Source organism: Vigna radiata, chromosome 7 (assembly GCF_000741045.1).
Source record: "Vigna radiata var. radiata cultivar VC1973A chromosome 7, Vradiata_ver6, whole genome shotgun sequence".
Lineage (NCBI taxonomy): Eukaryota > Viridiplantae > Streptophyta > Magnoliopsida > Fabales > Fabaceae > Vigna > Vigna radiata.
In genome coordinates, this window is record NC_028357.1 from 50755871 (window position 1) to 50774898 (window position 19028).

At 35.0% G+C, this 19028-nt stretch overlaps 1 protein-coding gene across 2 annotated transcripts in view; it reads right to left on the reverse strand.

Annotated features, from left to right (window-relative positions):
• LOC106768234 (DExH-box ATP-dependent RNA helicase DExH7, chloroplastic) overlaps positions 1 to 19028 on the reverse strand; it is a 73483-nt gene that overhangs the window by 31362 nt on the left and 23093 nt on the right. For both annotated transcript variants that reach the window (XM_014653242.2, XM_014653241.2), the window contains 14 exons: positions 18771 to 18828; positions 13789 to 13854; positions 10771 to 10853; positions 10476 to 10659; positions 10158 to 10313; positions 9975 to 10076; positions 9730 to 9882; positions 9170 to 9274; positions 8944 to 9084; positions 4924 to 5013; positions 4794 to 4850; positions 3887 to 3970; positions 1289 to 1387; positions 1066 to 1206 (listed from right to left, as the gene is read on the reverse strand). In XM_014653242.2, the coding sequence (XP_014508728.1) occupies positions 1066 to 1206; positions 1289 to 1387; positions 3887 to 3970; positions 4794 to 4850; positions 4924 to 5013; positions 8944 to 9084; positions 9170 to 9274; positions 9730 to 9882; positions 9975 to 10076; positions 10158 to 10313; positions 10476 to 10659; positions 10771 to 10853; positions 13789 to 13854; positions 18771 to 18828 (1519 nt within the window). The remainder of the gene's footprint in view (positions 1 to 1065; positions 1207 to 1288; positions 1388 to 3886; positions 3971 to 4793; positions 4851 to 4923; positions 5014 to 8943; positions 9085 to 9169; positions 9275 to 9729; positions 9883 to 9974; positions 10077 to 10157; positions 10314 to 10475; positions 10660 to 10770; positions 10854 to 13788; positions 13855 to 18770; positions 18829 to 19028) is intronic.

The following is a 19028-nucleotide window of genomic DNA, read 5'->3' on the forward strand; positions in this document are numbered from 1 at the left end:
CTGCAGTAAATTTGAAGGGATTATATCCAAGCTGGGAATGGAAAACACCTATTCACCATCTTGAGGGGGAGTGTCAAAAACCATGATTGACGTGGTAGTAATTGTCGTGATATATTTTAGGATGTTTTTATATTTGATGGGCTGTATTTATGCAACAGTTATGTGCTGCATTTATTAGGTTTATTTATGTTGATTGATCCCGTAATCATAGGGATCTGATTCTTAGAATTAACAGTCTGCATTTCCTAAAGTATGCAGCTAATCCATGTATATTTATAGAGGTTAATAACCTCAAAATGTGAATAAGAAAGAAATAATATTCCTTCTAAATTCGAGAGTAATTACATAACTGTAACATTGGTAGTCTTATTAGGAGGTGAGCAAGAAGTTTTTGAGTATTTTGTAAAGGGAAAAGTTAGGAGAGACAGGTCCTCTCGATAGACCTTGAAAATTGTTCATTGTTGGTTCATGTTCTTACCACATTGGTAGAACAAAACTGTTTGGTTCTTTAGGTGAACATCCAAGAACTTGTGTTGGAGTTCTTTACGTGTATGATAAAGTCTGGGTACCTATCATAGGGCTAGAAAATAGAAAAGGTTTTAAATGGTTCTCGGTTTTTCCTGCTGAGATAAGTTTAGATTTTGTTCATAATAGGACTCTTCTTCCTATGTTCAGATTTGTATAGGTTTATTTGGCAGTTTTTTTTGGGAAGTTGTTTCATCTGTTCTACATGGGTTTGGTTTGGTCCCCCACACTTTTTGTTTCTTCGTTTTTCTTTTTGTTTAATAAATTTCATGTGATGACAAATGATAAATGTTCTTTTGGATGTTAGCATAGCTGAGATATCAAAGTTCATAGTGATACCTAACATAGTTTTATATACAAAGAAAAAATATAGTCATTTCTTCTTATAGGGTTGCTAAATGTCTTCTTAGTTTGTGCACTAAAAAAGTAACATATAACTTAAAAGTAATATTGTATGTGCTTCAACCAAGCTATGAAGGTAAAATGATATGAAAGTTATTGACAGAATGCATAAAAATAAAATTGCAAATACATACTGACCTCAGTCAAAATCCTCTGCCACCTTTTATAAGCTGTCATCATCAATAAGTGATCAGATTGTCGATCAATATCATTTGTGTTGCCCGGCCCGTCTATCTTATCATTCAACAGTGTCAATTTTGCTCTTTCAACATTTTGCCTCTGACAATAGGCATAGCAGTTTATTTAAAATCTAATATGAAGTAAAGCTTGGGAAAATTTTATGAAAGAACAGATGGAATACCTCATCCTTAGGATATACAAATGGAGACTTGTAACTCAGAAATGCAGCTATAGAGAGAATAGGAGACAAACAACCAAATATCGCACCATACAAAAGCATCTGCAATTACACAAACAGTTCTTTAGGTGGATGGTTCAACATGCCTTATATAAGATTTCTCTCAACATCAGTGAAGAGAAGAGCAACAAAGAAATGGACATAGCAAGCACCACATCTTTAGTAAATTTGATATATGATATTATCATTTACCAGAAATAATGTCAGTTAAGGAGAAGAGTCTTATTTTCGCAGAAACAATAAACATCTTACAAACAAGAAATGAAAATTTCAAGTGACTCCTGTATTTTAATTTAATGTGTTAGTTTTTCTGTATTATATTTAATGTACTTTTGTTTATATTATTATATATATGATGCTTTATTTTGTTTATTGCATATTATGCCATAAATAATCTTTATATCTTTTAATGCTATATATTCATTATTATTACCATTCCTAAGTTATTTATATTACATGTTTTGACCGTGATATATGTTTACTAAAAAAGCATTATGATTTAGATGTATTAGTGTTATCTGTTTGTCTATAATGTTATATGTTTCTGTAGTTTGTTTTAATTATTTTACAGGTGTATTTGTATATTTTATTTTCTAGACTAATTGTAGTTATAGGGCTACACTAGTCTGTAACTGTCTGTAACCTCTCAATTTATATGTAACCTCTCCTGATCTTTTATATGCTCTGCAACAGAACAAAACTGTAATTTTTATCTTTTCAAACTGATAGTACAGCCTACATGTTTTCCAGTCACACGACTGTATTTTACTATCTTGTGTAATTATTCTTTCCATCATCCTCACCAAACTCTATTATGGTATCAAGAGCTAGTTCATGATCCACAATGGCCACTCCCAATTCCAATTCCCTCCTCTCTCCCAGAATTTTCCGACCCCTGTAGTTGAAATGCTTGATGATTCCAACTATCTTCATTGGAAGCAACAAGTTGAACCTGTTATGAATTCTTGTAAACTTCATTGCTTTGTTATTAATCCTATCATCCCTCCTCGCCATCTTATTGATATTGATAAGGAGTCTAATACAGTCTGGTGCCTCCTTCCATGTCACTAATGACTCTCAAAATATATAACAGTTTAAACATTTTGATCGTCCTGACAACATATATGTTGGCAATGGTGAAAGGTTTGAATGTTCTTGCCTCTGGTTCAACTAATCTTAGTCATTCCACAAAGTCATCCTTGGTTTTTCATCTTTGACATTTACTTCTCGTCAGTTCTATCACCAAGAAGCTTCTGAGTGTACGTCAATTTGCTCTTGATAATAGTGTTTATTTTGAGTTTTATCCTCGCTATTATACTGTCAAATTTCAGGCCACTCATGAAACTCTCCTCCAAGGTGTTGTTGGTGCTGATGGTATATATTCCTTCCCCAACCTCAAGGTTTACCATAGCTTTCCTCCTGTTGCTGTTGTCTCTTCCCCCATTGCTCCACCGTCCTCTAAGTCTCTTCATTTATGGAACTCTTGATTAGGCCATCCTAATGTTAATGTATTCAAACTTGTAATCACTCAATGTAATGTTTCTTTCAATAGCATGTTGTGTTGGCACGTTTCATCATTTACCTTCTACATCTGCTACTGTTTACATGCAAACACTTCAATTAGTTTTTAGTGATTTGTGGGGACCCTCCCGTGTTCCTTCTATTACTGGTCCCTATACTACATATCCTTTGAGGCTCTATCTGTGTTTCAACACTTTAAGTCTAAGGTTGAACTTCAATTTGACACTAAAATTAAAAGTATTTAAACTGACTGGGATGGTTAATTTCCCACTTTTAAATCTTTTCCCGCCACTCGTGGTATTACTCATTGCATCATTTGCCCTCACACTCATCATCAAAATGGCCTCATAGAATGTAAACATTGTCATATTATTGAATTGGGGTTAAATCTTACAGCATGCATCCTTCCCTTGAAAATTTGGGATTTCGCTTTCCAAGTTGCTGTCCATTATATTAATAATTTGCCTACTGCATCTTTGCAGTTCAAAATACCCTACATTGTCCTTTTTAACCGTTCCCCTGATTTTTCCTCTTTAAATCCTTATTTAAGACTGTAATTGTTACAAATAGAGATGCGGAGAATGTAATGATATTAATAATATATTTCTTTATTCCCTCTCGTTATTCAAGTCGGTATTAGACTTCTCAATATATGGGGTTTTGTTTTCACAGCCGCCATTATTCTTGCAGACAGTGGTGGATTAGAAAGGTGTGCCCCACATTGGTGATCAAAACACTGAGAGTCCTGTCACCTATAAAAGCACCATGTGTTGCTGAGCAGCACATGTACTACATTCTAGCAACATCCACCTGTGCCTAGTAATGAATTAGCAGAGTGGAGAAATACTCTCAAGCATATTCAAAAAAATTCTTCTCTTGTTTCATACACACCCATTTCTCTCATTTTCTTGGAATCTTTGTCATCTTAAAATGACGAAAACAAAGAAAGCAAAATATAAAAATAAACAAATTTGAATTTAAACATTTGAAGAAAAGAGGGAAGATAAATTTGGTGAACACCTTCCCAATTAATACATCCACAGGTAGTTTTGCCAAATGATGACCAAGAGGTGTCAGCTCTTCATCCCCTTCAAGAGCACCAACCTAAAAAAAGTCTGGTTTCAATGAAAGCAAGCATAAACAAAGATAATAAAACATTTTGATCTATCATATTATCTACCGGTAGAAAAAGGATATGATTACACAAGTATTTCCAAACACATGATTGTAGGACTGAGCACATATGCTTCTAGGGAAAAAAAATACTAGGGAAAAGAAATATTAATCACTATAAAAAAAGGCAATATGGATAAATTTATATAATACACAAAAAAGGCACTATACAACAAAATTCTTAAATTTATATAATAAACAGAAACTAGCTACAAACACTAGGTATGCAAAAACTTCACTGTATAGAATGTATTGTAAGTAGGATATTAAATGCATTATTAAAAGGTGGTTGAATATTAAATGTATTACTAGAAGCTAAGAAGTTTTTAGAAGATTCTAGAGATCTCTTTATAATTATTACTTTAGGGTTAGAGTTCTTTATAATAGAAACTTATGTACTGTTTCAAATGAATTGATTTGAATAAAAATCTTCTTTCTTTCATATTAATTCTTTCAAGTGAATGAAAACCCAACTAGGTTGGGACTCCAAACTAAATCAATCATTTGCAGCATACATAAAATGTATAAGGCATCTTGAAAATCTGCCACTTCTTAATGGATAAGAACAGTATTGGCACATGCTGAATGCTGAACAAATAAATATGATATTCTGCCATTAATGAGACTGTAACCTTGCAGCCAGTTTGGCTTTAAAATAAATTGTGCATAATTTATCAAAGTGGCTTACCAAAATCAAATTTCTTTTGCACATATAATGAAATCTGTGACACAGTAAGAAAAGACCATAAATTACCTCATACAACAAAGATATTGCTGAATCCATTGCTTCAACCTTGGGAGGTTCCAATGCCTGTAATGGAAATGTATTGAAGAAAACTGTCCAAATAATCAGATCTGGTTTGTCTTTGAATAAAACAGTTTACCTCCAACAAAAATGGTTTGATATATCCAAAAGAAAGTAACTTAATCTGCAAGCACAATTCCACTAATGGCATCCGAAGCATCTCTGGAACCTTCACAAGCAGAATATAATAAAAACATAGGACAATAATATACATATAAAATACACATACATACACACACACACACACATATATATATATAGGTGTATATATTGCAAATAACAAATAATTAGGAAAATATTTTCAATATCTCCATGGTATTTAGTAAAATACTATCCTTATTATATTCCCATTCATTTTAGGATATTTCTATTTTTTTCTTCAAAGGCTTTGATTATTACGGTTAAATATATTATCTTTATCTTATATTTATCTTTTATTTTTAGTTAGTTTATTGTTATTCTTTATTTGTATTTTGAGCTTAGCCCATATTTCTTCTATTATAAATAGAGTATTCTATGTGTATATTTAACACAAGGGAGATTAATCTCATACATATTTTTACTATATTCAACATGGTATCAAAACTTAAGGTTGTTATGAGAAAAACAAAAGTTGTTGCCTCTGCCACTACACTCGCCACTACCGGCATCGATGTCGTCTATTGCCTCGGCCGGCGACGCAGCCATCTACTGTCGTTGCTGTCTACCACCACTGCCGATGATGTCGTCTATCACCGATGTCGGCGACACCGTCATCTACCACCCTAAGAATTTTTTCTAACACTTGTATCGGAGTACCTCAGTCCTGCTCTCCTAATTTCAGTTCGCTACCCGTGTCTTTTTCACTGTTGTCCATTTTTTGCTGCCTCTACCCACAGACATTCCCTATGGGGGGGAGTCTACTTCTAGGTGCTTTGGTGAATAAAGGAGACCATTCTTTTGAAGAGCCAGATCTTGCACCTTTATTCTCTATCATCGACGCGCTTCATTTTCGTCGTTTGCCGTGAAGAGGAGTAGTTTTCTATTTGGTCCAATCTAGCCCATGTAGTCTACTACAGTTAGCCACTGTAGGCCACGACTGATGGCAATCAAGTCCCTATAGTTTGTCGCTGCCCGCCACTGTTGGCCGTCATCCACTACTGATGGTAATCTTCTTTGTCAAAGTCATCTTAGTTGAAGTTTCGCGGTTGTCCACCAATGTCCAATATTATTCTCCACAGTTTTTAGGATTTCTCTCTCCTGTTCGTCCATGAATTATTTTGCTGCGGTCTCTTTTGACCTCTCTTCTGTCATCAGTGCATTTGACTCGTCCATAAATGTTTTTTCTCTAGTGACAAAGACGACTTTTGTTAGTTTATTTATAACCGTGATGACTCTTCAACAATGGCCACTTTATCCACTGGTTGTCAACAATGCATTCCTCAATACCAATTTGCAAGAAGAGATTTATATGGAGCAACCTCTCATATTTATTGCTCAGGAGGAGTCTTTTGGATTGATATTTCGTCTTCTATGTCATCTTCGCAAATCATTAACAATTTGGGGTCACTCAAGTGCAAAAACAAATATTTTCACTAAACCTTTATTGATTATATTAGTTACAAGCATGGTACATACGATTTGTATACACCAGCTTGAGGAGGAGTGTTAGATATATTATCTTTATCTTTTATATTTAGTTCGTTTGTTAATATTCCTTATTTGTATTTTGGGCTTAGACCATATTTCTTCTATTATAAATAGGATAGCTTATGTGTATATTCAACACAATGGAGATTAATCTCATATATAGTTTTCACTATATTCAACAATTACAAATAGAGATGATGATAATGTAATTAGTGTGATTGTTATCAATAAAATAATACTTTATTTTCTTACACAGAAGATGAGAAAAAGTCATTAGTAAGAAGAAACTTAATCTGTTGAGCGTTTTTTGAGGTGTTGAGCATTTTACGAGGTGTTGAGTGGATGCACTTAAATGACAACTACTTTTCTCGGACTACAAATAGAAGTTAGACACAAACCAAAAGTGGGGAGAATGCGAGAGAAGATATTAGGGACCACAAAGTTAGGAGCTCTATAGACGTCATTTGTGCTAATTTCTCTTCTCTTCCCTTCTTGCATGTAAGAATTGTCTTGCTCATCATGAGAAGCTCATCCTCCTTGGATGTATCTTGTAACTTTTTTGTAAAGTCCTTGATACACACACACACACATGTATGTATATATATATTTTGCTTTCCAATCTTTGGTTTAATTTTATACTTAATGCTTGAAAGTAGAAGAATCTATATTCATGATCCTGGAAATGGATTGTTATTGGAAAATATTATCTTTATTAGCGTTACACATTAGTCAGATTTTGTTTTTAATAATCCTTGTCCTGGCAGTATCACTCTATTACTGTTCTGTACCCTTTATTTTCAGTTAATTGGTTTTGCTGGTTTGTATCCGTAACAGTTCTTGACAGTCTTTTCATTTTATATCTATTTGTTCTGATATGGAAAGAACATACATATGCAATTTTTTCAAGTGCAAATATATTGGAATTATTTTTCAATGCATTACAATTGTCAAAAGATTAAACATTCGTGTATTCCAAATTCATGTCTTTCTTCAATTTTAACATGCTATCAAGAGCCCATTGCATATCCACATTGGTTAATTCAAATTCCCTCCCATGCCCCTCCTAGTTTTTTCAAAATTCCACAGCCAAAAAACTGGATGACTCCAATAACCTAAGTTGGAAGTAGCAGTTTGACACTGTGACTAATGCTCATAGACTCTATTGTTTTGTTGTCAAATTGGTTATCCACCCACGGTTTCATATAGAAGACTGGGAATCTAGGACTATTAACCCTGTTTATGAAGAAAGGGAGATCCCAGACCAAGTTTTACTTGCTTGGTTGCAATCCACACTATCCAAGAACATTCAATCTCTAGTTCTTGGCGTGGTTCACTCTTCTCAGGCATGGGAACATAGCTATGATCCCTTTCCTACCCAAAGCAAAGCCCCTACATGCCAACTTTGCACAAATCTTTAGGCGTAGTTGCTTGTGAACAAGTCTGTGCGGGAGTTCATGGGCCACATTAAGTCACTTGTTCATGAACTTGCTAGCATTGGTTATCCACTAAAGCCTGATGAATATATTGATGCTATTCTTGAAGATCTTCTACAAGAATATGCTGCAGTCACTTTTGTCACTAAAAGTAAGTTCAAAACACCTTGATCATCAAGGATGAGGCTCTCCTTCTTGGTCATGAGTCACACACCACTTGGCATCAAAAGAACTTTTCTCCTTCGTGCACTACTCGCTCACTTTTGAACATGTGCACTACTAGCTCGCTTTTGAACATCCGTGTCTTCATGATTTCTAGGACACATCCAACTCAAATTTCTCTATATCTCCACAACATATTGCTTGTCCCCTCCATTGCCAAAAATCTTCTTAGTGTCAATAAATTTGCCATTGATAATGGTGTTTACTTTGAATTTTATCCTCACAACTATATTATTAAATCTAAGGCCACCAATGAAATCCTTCTTAGGCCACCAAACACAGAGATTGATTATCACTTTGTTAAAGAAAATGAGCTCTCTAGAGAAATAACAACTAATTTTGTCAATTCTAGTGACCAGTTGGCTGACTTGTTCACCAAGACCCTTAGAGTTCCTCAGATTGACTATATTTGTAATAAACTTGTGCCTATGACATATGGGCTTCAACTTGAGCAAGAGTGTTAGAATGTAATTAGTCATTAACTATTACAGATTCAGTAATCATTAGCTGTTACAGATTCTAGGAAATTAGGTTATCGATTCCTGATTATTAGACAAGAATTTAATGCATTTGATTCTGGAAATTAGTATAAATAGATACTACATGGTCTGCCTTACACACAACATCAAATAATTCTTCTTTATTTGCTAATCCCTTAAGATACATTTTTATTTAATGCTTTCAAGGTTTACAAAGGAAAATAAGAAAACAAATATATATATTTTGAGAAAGGTATACTTTCATGACAAAAGATAGACTAAATGCACCTTTGGGTATCCTTCGAAATTTTAAGCATTTAATATGAAGTTAAATACCTGATATGGACGCATGAGCTTTTCAAATCTATGACGAGTGTACAAGCAAAAGCAAATTCCAGGTTTTACTCGCCCTGCTCTACCACGTCGTTGCATTGCATTTGCTTGCGAAATCCAATCTTCTACCATGCTAGACAATTTCTATTATCAACCATAAAGACAATCAATTGTGTAAACAAATTTATTTTACACAATTTCCTCATTGAATAGAAGAAAGAAACCATACCTTTTGAGGATTGTAGCGATTCTCTTTATGCTTTCCACAATCAATTACATATATAACATCATCTATGGTTATGCTTGTCTCTGCTATATTTGTTGCTATAACAACCTAGGAAACGAACAAAATGCGAACAAATGTGTATGCAGTAAGCAATAACTATGGAATTACTTTTCTTGATTTCAGAAAGTAGTCGAGAGAAACAGAGAGATATCTAGTTTATTGAAAATAATATGAACTAACTGAACAGTTATAGAATGCTGACTCAGCAGTCATTTACAAACTAATTGAACAGTTACACTTTTTCAGAATTTTGATATGAAGAAAAGGCAGAGAAAAACTTAACAAAAGAAGAGCTAAATATTATTTCTCTTAATCAGAAATAGTACACAAGATGAGCATATATAAGCTCAAAAGAGGTTACACAAACATAACAGAAAAGCTAACATCCAGTTGAATAACTAAATGTTTTACATAAACATCTCTAATGCACTCTAAATGAAATATAACTAAAACATCTAACAATACAAATATAGGATGATAAACATATTACTGACAAAACTTACCTTACGTATATTTCCTGGAGGACGTAAAAACACCCTTTTCTGTTCACTTGATGCAACCGTTGAATGCAAAGGGATAATCCATTCAGAAGATGGCCCACCAAATTGACTAGATGCAACCAAGTTATCATGTAAATAGTTTATTTCAGACATTCCCTGTCAAGACAAGTTATAAGAAAAATTATAACTATTTGCACTAAAAATTACCGGTAAACATATAAACTCAATGCATAACCAAGTAGTCTTACCGGTAGGAATACAAGGATGGCACCCTCACTACAGGTTTCATCAATGAAACATATCAGGTCTTCAAGGAGTTCATAATCAATAACATCTTCATTCAATCTTTTCTGAGTAAAAAAATATTGAACGGTCAAATCAGGCTGCCAATTTAAAATACTATACAGATTCACAGCTCAAAAGTGATTTACCATATTTTGTTGAGTTTGTTCACTGTATAATTCATAACAACTTGGAACAAAGTATGGATTAACTTGTCCTTCAGAAAGCACAGACTCATCACCCCAAGCAGATAAGACTACATTCTTCCTACCCCTGCTCTTTTTCACAATATCTCTCGGCAAAATCTAGATTACAATGCTTCATGAATAAGAGCAAGGAAAATTCGTAATAGAATATAATTCAGACAGCATATGCTGCAAATAGTAAAAATTATAAAGAATATATAATATAGGGATTAAATTACAGTCATAGACATCCAACAGTAACTAAAGCTGATCACAGATTACCTGTCGTCTGGGAAATGTCCCATGTGTTAAAGAAGCTGCAGAATCTGAAGTAAGTCGATACTCAATCTTGTCATATATATCCTCAAGAAAGTATGTTGTCACAGGATGAGTCCTGCCTTCAGCGGTAACTACAGGGCAATTGCTGAAGTATCTTGAGAATAAACTTGAATCAACAGTTGCAGACCTGATCATTATAGTTGCATATATGATAGAAAAATTTAGGCTCAAAGCAAATTAATATACGATAGTTTAGGCCATTAATTCCTGTAACAATATAAAACACAAATTTGCATACATTAGAATGATCTTCAGTTTTCTAAAGCCTTTGCTTGACTGCTTCTCAATTAGATTCTTTAGGACAATCAGAAGAAAATCACCCTGTAAAACATGAAAACGCAAAATACATGACATTTATATATTTAAAAATATGATTAGAAACATAGACTATTGCAAAAACAGAGGAGGAATAATACTTCATGTTAGAAAGTGGGTTTTAGGCCTAACTCAACCTTACAAAACCGGTTTGTAAGGTGAGGTCTGCACCTCACTTATATATTATAAATTGGTCATATCTCTAGTCGATGTGGGACTTCCAGCACACCCCCCTCACGCCGAGGTATATACATCTCGAGCGTGAGACTAGATATTAATGGGTGGTCCGATAACGGTCCAATAACGGGTGGAACAATATGTCCAACAAATATTACTAGGACAGGCTCTAACCATAGCTCTGATACCAAGTTGAATAGAGTGAAAACTCCCTTGTGTTCAATACACACATAGGGTCCATTATTTATAATAGAAGAAATATGGACTAAACCCAAAACACAAATAAGAAATAATAACAAACTAACTAAAAGATAAAAGATAAATATAAACTAAATATAATATCTCTAACACTTCACACACCACAGAGAGTTGAAACTTCCAACATCTACTTTATTTGTTTCTTCAATATCTTTTCGCCCCAGATAGGTTTCACGGTAAAATTTGTTGGATTAAAATGAATAATGTGGTGCATTAAGTGTGGACTAATTTGTAGAAGTATTAGCAGTTAAAGGATAATATATAATATTTGAAATACTCATATTTATTGAACACTAAAACAGGCACACCAAATGGAGATTCCCCACTTTACAACCTTGGACCCATAAAATGTCATGATTGGCCTAGATAATAACCTAAATATTTTTGTATAGTGTTAGATAAATTGCGTTATACGCTAATTAGAAAAACATGTCCCTATCTTAATTATGTTACTTTTACATATTCATTTTTATTTGGGTTTAGCCCACGTTTTCTTTATTATAAGTACAATATCTTTTATATATATATATATATATATATATATTTTCTACACAAGAGAGATTAATTTTATACTTAATTTTCACTATATTCAATATGGTATCTTTTGTTTCTCATATTTATAGAGAAGAGAATCATTATGTTGATAAGTTTGTTTGCTTTGGTGAAAAAGAAATTTGTTGTCTTTCTTGTCTCTATTTTTATACTATTAGAGTAAGCTGCAACCTAGTTGGGATCATATCATATTGTATAAGTTTTCCCATATTCTACTTTTGATAAAAAAAAAATAAAAAAATAAAAAAATAAATAAATTAGGTGGGTCTTTGCATTATCTACATTTCAAGCTAAAGGGATCTAACATGAGAGACCATGATGTGTCTTTACCTAATTACTTACTCTTTTGAAATAGTTTATTCACGACAAATGGTGATCAAAGACATCTTAGAGGGAACATCACACATCCAATAAGCCAAGATATAAATAATGTGAGTTATATTCTGTTAGAAATATTATATTTAGTTTATATTTATCTCTTACCTTTAGTTAGTTTGTTTATATTTCTTATATGTATTTTGGGCTTAGCCCATATTTCTTCTATTATAAATAGAGAACCCTATGTATGTATTTAACACAAGGGAGATTTCCCCTCATCTCTTTCACTATTTCATATGGTATCAGAGCAAGGTTCTCTGATTCTTTAGCCGTTGTCTTCGCTGTCTGCTGGCGGCCGGGCGCCATGGCTGCCGGCAGCCCCTACTAAAAGTCTTTCAACCTATGTCATTCTACTGCAGCCAAGAAAGGCCACTGCCGCCGCCAGAGCCGGAGCAGTCACCGGAACCTCGCTGAAGCCTCGCCGGAGCCGTCGCCGGAGTTCCAGAATTGACCGGCGACCACTCCATCCGAATCTTCCTCTCGTATCTGCGCTATGGTGTATGCCTCCACGAATGGGTTCTAATTCCCTTTTCTCATGCTGCACCAATTGGACTTTCTTGCCATCCGCTGCTTGTGCCGTCACTGCAATCAGCCACTGTTGTCACAATCTGTTGCTAGTCCTACCTCTACTGCTTCCGCTATCTTATCTTTTCTGAAAGGTCTTCAAGGACAGTTAGTAGTTAACACAAGAAATTTCAACACTAAAATTATGGGGTAAAACAATTTCACCTACCCTTTGTCAAATCTGTCAGATTTGTTTTTGGGTGCTTTGATGAATAAGAGCTCATTATGATCTTCCACTTTCACGGTCTGTCATCGGCGCACCGTCATTTCCGCCGTTCGTCGTGAGGGGGAGTATGAACCAGGTTTTAGGCAGACTCCACTAGTCAATGATGGCAGTCCTTGCAGTTTTGTCGCTTTTAACCACTACAGGCCCCATCAGTCAGTGATGGCATTCCCTGTAATTTTGTTGCTTTTAGCCACTACAGGCCCCATCAGTGAGTGATGACATTCCCTGTAGTTTTGTCGCTTTTAGCACTACAGGCCCCGTCAATCAGTGATGGCAATCCCTGTAGTTTTGATGCAAGCCCCATCCTTACTTGAGGCAATCTACTCCCTAGAGTTTGTCATTGCTCTCCTTTGTCAAAGTCATCCCACTTGAAGTTTCGTGCTATTTGAAGTATCATGGTGCTGTTAGTTGTTCGTCGACATGTGATTGCGCATCTGTTTGCCACACACTCCTGAAGACAGATCATATATTTCAAATTGAGTTTATTTATTCCAAGCTTGGTCCATACAATCTGTATACTCCAGCTTGAGGGAGAGTGTTAGAAATATTATATTTAGTTTATATTTATCTCTTATCTTTAGTTTGTTTGTTTATATTTCTTAGTTAATTTGTTTATATTTCTTATTTGTATTTTGGGCTTAGCCCATATTTCTTCTATTATACATAGAGAGCCCTATGTCTGTATTTAACACAAGGGAGATTTCCTCTCATCTCTTTCACTGTTTCATATATTCAATGTAAACTTTACAAAAGCTTGTCTATAGAAAATTAATTGATTTAACTCACCAACAAAGACCTCTCATGAACTTCATCAACTATGATATGAGTAATGCCTGACAAGCTTTGATCCCCCTGGAATATCAACAAGGTAAACAATAACTTAAAATTTAATATAATAACACTTAAGAATGATTTAAATACAGTATAATTACATTTATGGGAAAATTCCTCTGATCCTTAATGTAAAACCCTTTAGCAGAATCACATAACCAATAAAAGGTGTACCAATATATCCAATTTACTCTCATTATTGATGACTGCCTTCGCGTTACTCTTTAATGACAAACGCATTCATAATATTTAAAAGAGGCAAGAAAAAGAAATATATTGTTCTATTGAAATAACTAATAAAAATGACCAACAATTTGTTATAAAATGTGTTACCCAGAGAGAGAGTAATAACTAAATTCTCTAATATAATATGTCCTATAATGAAATGTTAGAATCTGTTTTATTTGTCAGAATCGTTGTCTTTTATTAGTTATATTTTTTTAACAGATTATAATTATTGTGAATAATGGGAATATCCCTGAATCATAGGGATCTGGCTGTCTAGGAGTTAGTATTATGCTTCCTAAAATAGCTCCCTAGCCTTGTATATATGGATTGTATTCTCAGCATAATAATAATATAAGATTTTACCGCAAATTCTGAGATGGCATCAGAGCTCTCAAATTCTAGGAGCCGCCTCTGACTACGCACACCAAAACCCTAGACGGTAGCTTCATTGTTATCGCACACAAAACCCTAGACGACAGCCTTCATTATTGTTGTGTTTCTTGCAATACTTCTTTACAGATGTGTGCACATGGCAGACCATCATGCCGAAGTGGTAAATATTGGGTCATAGAGCAATTAGGAACAACTACAGAACCTCAACACTGCCTACCGATTGAATGGGAAGAATTATTTGCAATGGGCCCATCTTGTTCGCAGAACTTTGAAAGCAAAAGGGATGGCTAACCACTTGACTGAAGATGTTTCTAAAGAAGATCCCAGATTTACAAAATGGGATGAGTGGATTTTATGATCATGGCATGGCTATGGAATTCCATGATCCCAGAAATCATTGATACTTGCATGTTTCTTAATTCTGCCAAGGAAATTTGGAATGCCATGGACCAAACATACTCCAAAGCTAAAGATGTTGCTCAAATATATGATGTGAAGTTGAAAATTGTTGCTGCAAAACAGGGCAACAAGATTGTTACAGAGTATGCCAATCAACTTAAATCCCTATGGATGGAATTAGATCATTACAAAGTCATCAAAGCCAAGTGCTTAGATGATTATGCAATGCTCAAAGATTATATTGAGCAAGATAAAGTCTATGATTTCTTGGTGGGGCTAAACTCTGATTTTGATGAAGTGAGAGTCGAGATCCTTGGAAAAGAAAAAGTTCCAAGTATTAATGAAGTAGTACCTATGGTCAAAAGTGAAGAAAGTAGAAGAGGAATAATGCTAGAAACTCCAACCATGAAAAATTCAGCCATGGTAACGGCTGGATCGGCCATAATGGTTGACCCGAAATAGCCAATATGGAGAAGAAAGGTGAAGGAGTGTGGTGTACCTTCTATAACAAGCCTCGCCACACTTGTGATAAATGTTGGAAGCTGCATGGAAAGCCACCTAGTAGAGATTGGGGATCCCAACACCGTGACAAAGAGTGTGGAAAAAAGGGAGACAACACTAGAAAGGGTGGACAGGCACACATAGGTACTGCATCCTGTTGGAAATCCTACATCGACTAGAGATAAGGCCAATTAAGTGTATATAAGTGGGTACAAACCTCACCCTACAAGCCGGTTTTGTGGGGTTAAGTTAGGCTTAAAGTTCACCTCTAATATGGTATCATAGCCAGGTTAAAGCCTATCCTAGTGATATTTTGTTGGACATATTGTCCCACCTGCTATTAGACCACCCATTAATGTCTAGTCCCATGCTCCAAATGTATATACCTTAGCATGAGAGGGGGGGGGGGGGGGGGGGGTGTTGGAAGTCCCACATCGACTAGAGATAAGGCCAATTAAGTGTATGTAAGTGGGTGCAAACCTCACCCTACAAGCCAGTTTTGTGGGGTTGAGTTAGGCTTAAAGTCCACCTTTAATACATCCAATGAAGAAAACATAGGAGGAGTGCTTCCACTTAACCAAGATGAGGTAGAGCAGATGAGATCATTCCTCACCAAGTTGGATAAGTCACCGGGTAGTTGTTCTCTGACACATTCAGGTAAGTTTGGCGAGTTCCTTTCTTTTCGACTTAATGCCTCAGATAAAAACCCTAACCCATATTGGATACTAGATTTTGGGGCTACCGACCACATGATACCCCTACCTAAAAATTTCTTGTCTTACATCCCTTGTCCTAGCAACAAGAAAATATCCACAGCCAATGGCTCTTTAATGACTACAGCAAGTCAAAGAGCAGTTCAAATAAGCCCGTCTATAACCCTTAAAAATGTCCTTCATATTCCTAAATTGTCTATCAGTTTAGTTTCCATAAAAAAAACTCATACAAGATCTATCATGTAATGCTATTTTTTATGACAATGTATTTTATAGAACAGGTACTCGGGGAGGATGATTGGAGATGCTAGAGAATGGAATGACTTGTATTACTTGAACCATCCAAATCTGCCACCTGACCTAGAAAATAACACCTCTTTTCTCTTTGATTCAATAAAGACCATTAGGGAAAAGGTCTTCCTATATCACTGTCGCCTTGGATATCCTTCCTTTAGGGTCATAAAATTCTTATTCCCTTCCCTTTTTAGCAAATTAGATGTGGCAAGTTGCAATTGTGATGTGTGTGAACTTGCTAAGCACAAACGTGTTCCTTTTCTAGTTAGTAATAATAAGAGTAATTTCTCCTTTTATTTTATTCATACAGATGTGTGGGGTCCCTCAACTATCCCAAACGTTTCCGATGCCTATTGGTTTCTTACCTTTATAGATGATTGTACTCGTGTCACATGGGTTTTCTTACGAAAACAAAAATCTGAAGTCAGATATGTGGTTCAGCGTTTTTTCTCAATGGTAAAAAATCAATTTGGTGTTAGCATTAAGAGGATCAGATCCGATAATGCCAAAGATTACTTTAATCATGGGCTTATTTCCTTTTGTCAAAAGGAAGGCATCATTCATGACTCATCTTGTATCAAAACACCTCAACAAAATGGGATTGCTGAGAGGAAAAATGGACACCTTCTAGACCAAACGCGAGCCCTTCTTTTTCAACATAAGGTTCCTAAAATGTTTTGGGGGAGGCTGTTCTCACTACTTTTTATCTAATTAATAGACTACCTTCTAGTATTCTAGCTTCCAAAAGCCCTATGGAGGTTCTGTCCTCTTTTTATCCTAATGTGTCCACATCCAACCTCCTTATTCCAAGAATATTTGGGTGTGTTTCTTTTGTCTATGTGCATAGTAGTGATAGAGGTAAACTTGTTCCTAGAGCCTTAAAATGTGTTTTCATAGCATACTCATCCACACAAAAAGGATAGAAATGCTATCACCCACCATCCAAAAAATTGTGTCCAGAGATGTCACCTTTTTTGAACACCAAAGTTATTTCCACTTTGTTCATCATGTTTGTATGCATCATTAGTGAAAGGCAAGAGTGAATCAAAATCAACAATTAAGCGATCAAGCTTACCAAGATATGTCTGTATATCATGATTTTCTAGATTCACAGTGATAACGTTGGAGACAACATTGTAAAGGTGGTAAACATCATTAGAGTAAACTTTCTTGGCTTTGTTCCATACATCATAACAAGTAGTAAAAGCATGGTATTGAGGCTGCAATGCTACACAAAGAGGTATCAATATGCATCCATTGGGCTTGATCATTGCAGGAATGTCTTTGGCCTGTTTGGTTAAGTGGTCGACGCGGCCTTGACCGTGAAACCACAGTTGGACAGTAGCAGCCCAAGAGTTATAGTTGTTGTTGAAATATATTGTATTGTCTAATTGACTTTTGTGTGTGGGCTTTTTAGGAATTTCCTTCTCTTTCTTTATGTTTTATGTTGATCTACTATCCCTTAAATAGGGTAGTATGTGTAATAGAAAAGTTAAGTTCAGAAATAATAAAATGTTCAAGTTTTCTCTCCCAAACTTTAAGAGTTGTTAGTCTCGGTCAATATTTCACAAGGAATCCACATAAATGTGGTAAAAGTCACGGTAGAGGGGTACTTGAGTGTGAGCTTTCGAAAGCCATAGGAAGTGATCTTGAAATGGGCTTAAAAAGGTGTGTCTTGGTGTGAGGAAGGAGGTAGAGGGCGCGCGGGCAAGTGGGTCATGCTTGAAATAAAAAATAAATAAAAAGCGTAATCTGAGACAGGCACAGGAAACACTAGCATTGGAAAGAGACTGTGTCTATAGGCACGTACAGTGGCAGATCAGAGTGGCGAACGAAGCGTGGTGGTCGCCAGAAGAAGGTGGTTCTGGTTGAAGTGGTCACTAGATTGAAGGGACGCTCAGTGACAAAGAAAAGGGCTGGTTGTTGATACTAATAACAAGAAAAAAAACGAAAAAAAGAAGAGAAAAACTGGAGATCGAAGATCGAAACCCTAAACTACTGATACCATAAAGAAAGGTATATTTGTTGAATGTATCATGTGTCTAGTGTAGACCACACATTTATGCTAATTTACAAAATTAATTATAATAAATTTTCACCCAATAATAAAGAATCAATTATCCTAATTTCTTAGAATATGTAACTATTAATTTCTTACAAATATGTAACTATTAATTACATTCTAACACCAATAAATGATTTTTACCTACGTTTCCACAAAATTGTACTCATGGGAGATGAGTGAATCTAACATTCCCAATTAAAAAAAAAAAGTTTTATTCTCTTAAAAATATTATGTTAACCTTATTATATTAATGTGATAATAATTTTCGACCAAATGATGCATGTATCAAGTTGAAGACAACAAGAGGTATAGAACTGTTACACTATTAAACAAAAATAACGTACCATCAATTTTCTTAGAACAATGCCTGTCGTACAAAACAGAAGCCTTGTTTTCTCATTCCTAACAAGAAAAAAAACAGTCAAGGACTTAAAATATCCAATTAAGAAACAAAACAGAGAAAAACATTATTTTGGTCATATTAGAGTCATTACATATAGGTATCATCATTTAGGCTAGTTAGCAGAAGATTAATGAGTTGTACCTAGTTTTGTACCTAGTTCTATACCTAGTAGTCTAGTGCAGACTCTTGGTGTTCCATG